Source organism: Berghia stephanieae, chromosome 10 (assembly GCF_034508935.2).
Source record: "Berghia stephanieae isolate SIO BIC M18660-M18661 chromosome 10, UCSD_Bste_1.3, whole genome shotgun sequence".
Taxonomy (NCBI): Eukaryota; Metazoa; Mollusca; class Gastropoda; order Nudibranchia; family Aeolidiidae; genus Berghia; species Berghia stephanieae.
The window spans coordinates 44,681,924-44,684,423 of record NC_088369.1 but is presented as its reverse complement, the minus strand read 5'-3'; the positions used below and the strand labels follow the sequence as shown (position 1 = coordinate 44,684,423).

General features: G+C 36.2%; 1 protein-coding gene across 2 annotated transcripts in view; it reads left to right on the top strand.

The window, feature by feature from the left end:
* The window catches only part of LOC144955855 (serine/threonine-protein phosphatase 2A regulatory subunit B'' subunit delta-like), a 237,477-nt gene that overhangs the window by 219,700 nt on the left and 15,277 nt on the right, over nt 1–2,500 (top strand). For both annotated transcript variants that reach the window (XM_078886065.1, XM_078886064.1), the window contains one exon: nt 1,519–1,675. In XM_078886065.1, coding sequence (XP_078742191.1) covers nt 1,519–1,675 — 157 coding nt within the window. The remainder of the gene's footprint in view (nt 1–1,518; nt 1,676–2,500) is intronic.

The window sequence follows — 2,500 nt, the reverse complement described above, 5'->3', positions numbered from 1 at the left end:
ATTGAAATAAGACGTGTAAATCCTTGAAATCGGTAAAAATTGAAGAGAAATGTCACAACAACAAAAACACGTCTTGCCTGTTAGGCAACTACACACCATTTACATACATACATACATACATACATACATACATACATACATACATCCAATACATAAATACATACATACATACATACATATACATATATATATATATATATATATATATATATATATATATATATTATTTTTAAAAATATTTACCACAATGTTTGAGACAGTCTACATTAATGTTTCAGGCTTAATTTGCCATCGTCAGGACTGAGTTGTTTTGTTGACTGTTGTTGTTTCTTGAAGTGGTTCCGGTTTAAAGTTAATTAACAAGAACTTCCGGCGATGTGGACACGTACCGTACATCTCACTTTTCGTGTTGAGTGTGGCTTCATGAGGGTGTTTGATTATAGTATATTTCTCTTCCAGGCATAAGCTACATTGTTTTGATGTTGGTGTGTATCCTGTTGCTTTAGATAAAATTTTCCATGAAATGTTGTGGTCTAGTTTGTTGTCTTTTAATTTCCAAATATGTTCGCTGAGTTTTATGGATGTTTTTTTGTTAGTGTTTCTAAATGTTGAGAACATACTTCAAGAAACAACAACAGTCAACAAAACAACTCAGTCCTGACGATGGCAAATTAAGCCTGAAACATTAATGTAGACTGTCTCAAACATTGTGGTAAATATTTTAAAAAATAATAATTCGCTCCATTACTACATGTCGAGCACTTTTCGTACCATATTTGTATCAAACACGATTCAATTATATATATATATATATATATATATATATATATATATATATATATATATATATATATATTATATATATATATATATATATATATATATATATATGTGTGTGTGTGTGTGTGTAATATAACTAATGATGCATTTCGACCTGCCGACCTTTGCCAACAATTCATAAAACAATGGGTTGTTGGTTTTGTTCTATCTACAGTGGAAGCCCGATAAGGCCACCACCACCAAAGAGTGGGGATTTTTAAAGCAGATTTGAAGTTTGAGATATTCTCGACTTCTCTCCCGGTGCCGGTAGGGTATTCGAGAGTCTGGGCCCATAAGATGTAATCTTTATTTTCAACAGTCGGGACTTCACTTTCCTCGTAATGACGCATAGTAACTTAACAACTTGTTCTAAACTATCAGAACAATGGCGGACGCCCTTATGAAATATTTCTCCGACGAGCATAAAAGCGTATCCAGAGGAAAAAAAAAAACATTATAAATCTGATCATGTTTTGACTTTTACACATTCTGATCACATGACTCATGAAAACGGTATAGCCAGCATGGAGAATAAAAAATACCGATTTTATTTGTTTGGAACCAAGCTGCTCGTTGCTGGGCGACGTGACATCAGACTGTTGAATCCTATTAAAATGAATCCTCTCCCCCCCCCCCCCCTTTTTTTTTTTCATTTGCTTATTTTCCTTACCTTCCAATTCCCCCCCCCCCCCAATCCAGACCCTGACCGTGCTGGAGACGGAGGAAGACATCAACCAGGTGAAGGACTTCTTCTCATACGAACACTTCTACGTCATCTACTGCAAGTTCTGGGAGCTGGACAAGGACCACGACCTCCTCATCGACAAAAACGACCTGGCCAGGCACAATGACCACGGTAAGTAGGGAAGGAAGGAATTAAGAGTTGTTTGTGACTCACTGCGCATGCGGCAATCTGATAATGACCACGGTAAGTAAGGAAAGAAGGAAGTAAGAGTTGCCCCATTGGTGTGAGTATGTTAGCTAAACGCACAGCATCAATGATGGTTGGTATTAGTCTCGGTCGATTTTCTTTATGCGTGTCTTTTGTGTCTGTATTGAGTCCAAATCTGAACTGGCATATTCCAGCCAAAGTTGGTCTCGCTAGTACATTGTAAGCTGGTGTCGTTACTTGGCTCGAAGTTTAGGCGGAAGGATAGATAGTATGCGCTTGGCTAAGAAGCTCACAACTATTGCCATCCGGAAGTATAACGGAAAAACACACAACACTCTGTGTAACCATGAACATTTATAGTCTGGTTCATACAGTTTAGTGAGAATTACTCATAAACGCGGAGGGCAAAAAAAAAAAAAAAAAAAACAATAACAAAGACCCGAATGGCGTCAACTTCATTCTATTTATAAGAATCGTTTAATAAAATAAAGGGATGTTACTCGATCATAAGTATTATTGTTTTGTAAACTTACGGAGTTAGCTCCCTTTGTGCTTGAAAATTGAACGGATATTTGGAACAAGTTGTCCGGTACGAATGCAGGACAAAAGCACAACATAAACATTTTGGGCCTTTGATTAGTTAGTGCAATGGCATCTTCTACAACCGGAAGTACGGTTCTAAAGATATGAGAACTTTATTTCAATTTAATCTGAATACAGTCAACATCAGAAATGGTTAGTTATATCGCATGAATGATTTGATATCATGTTACTTTTTGTTAAAAAATC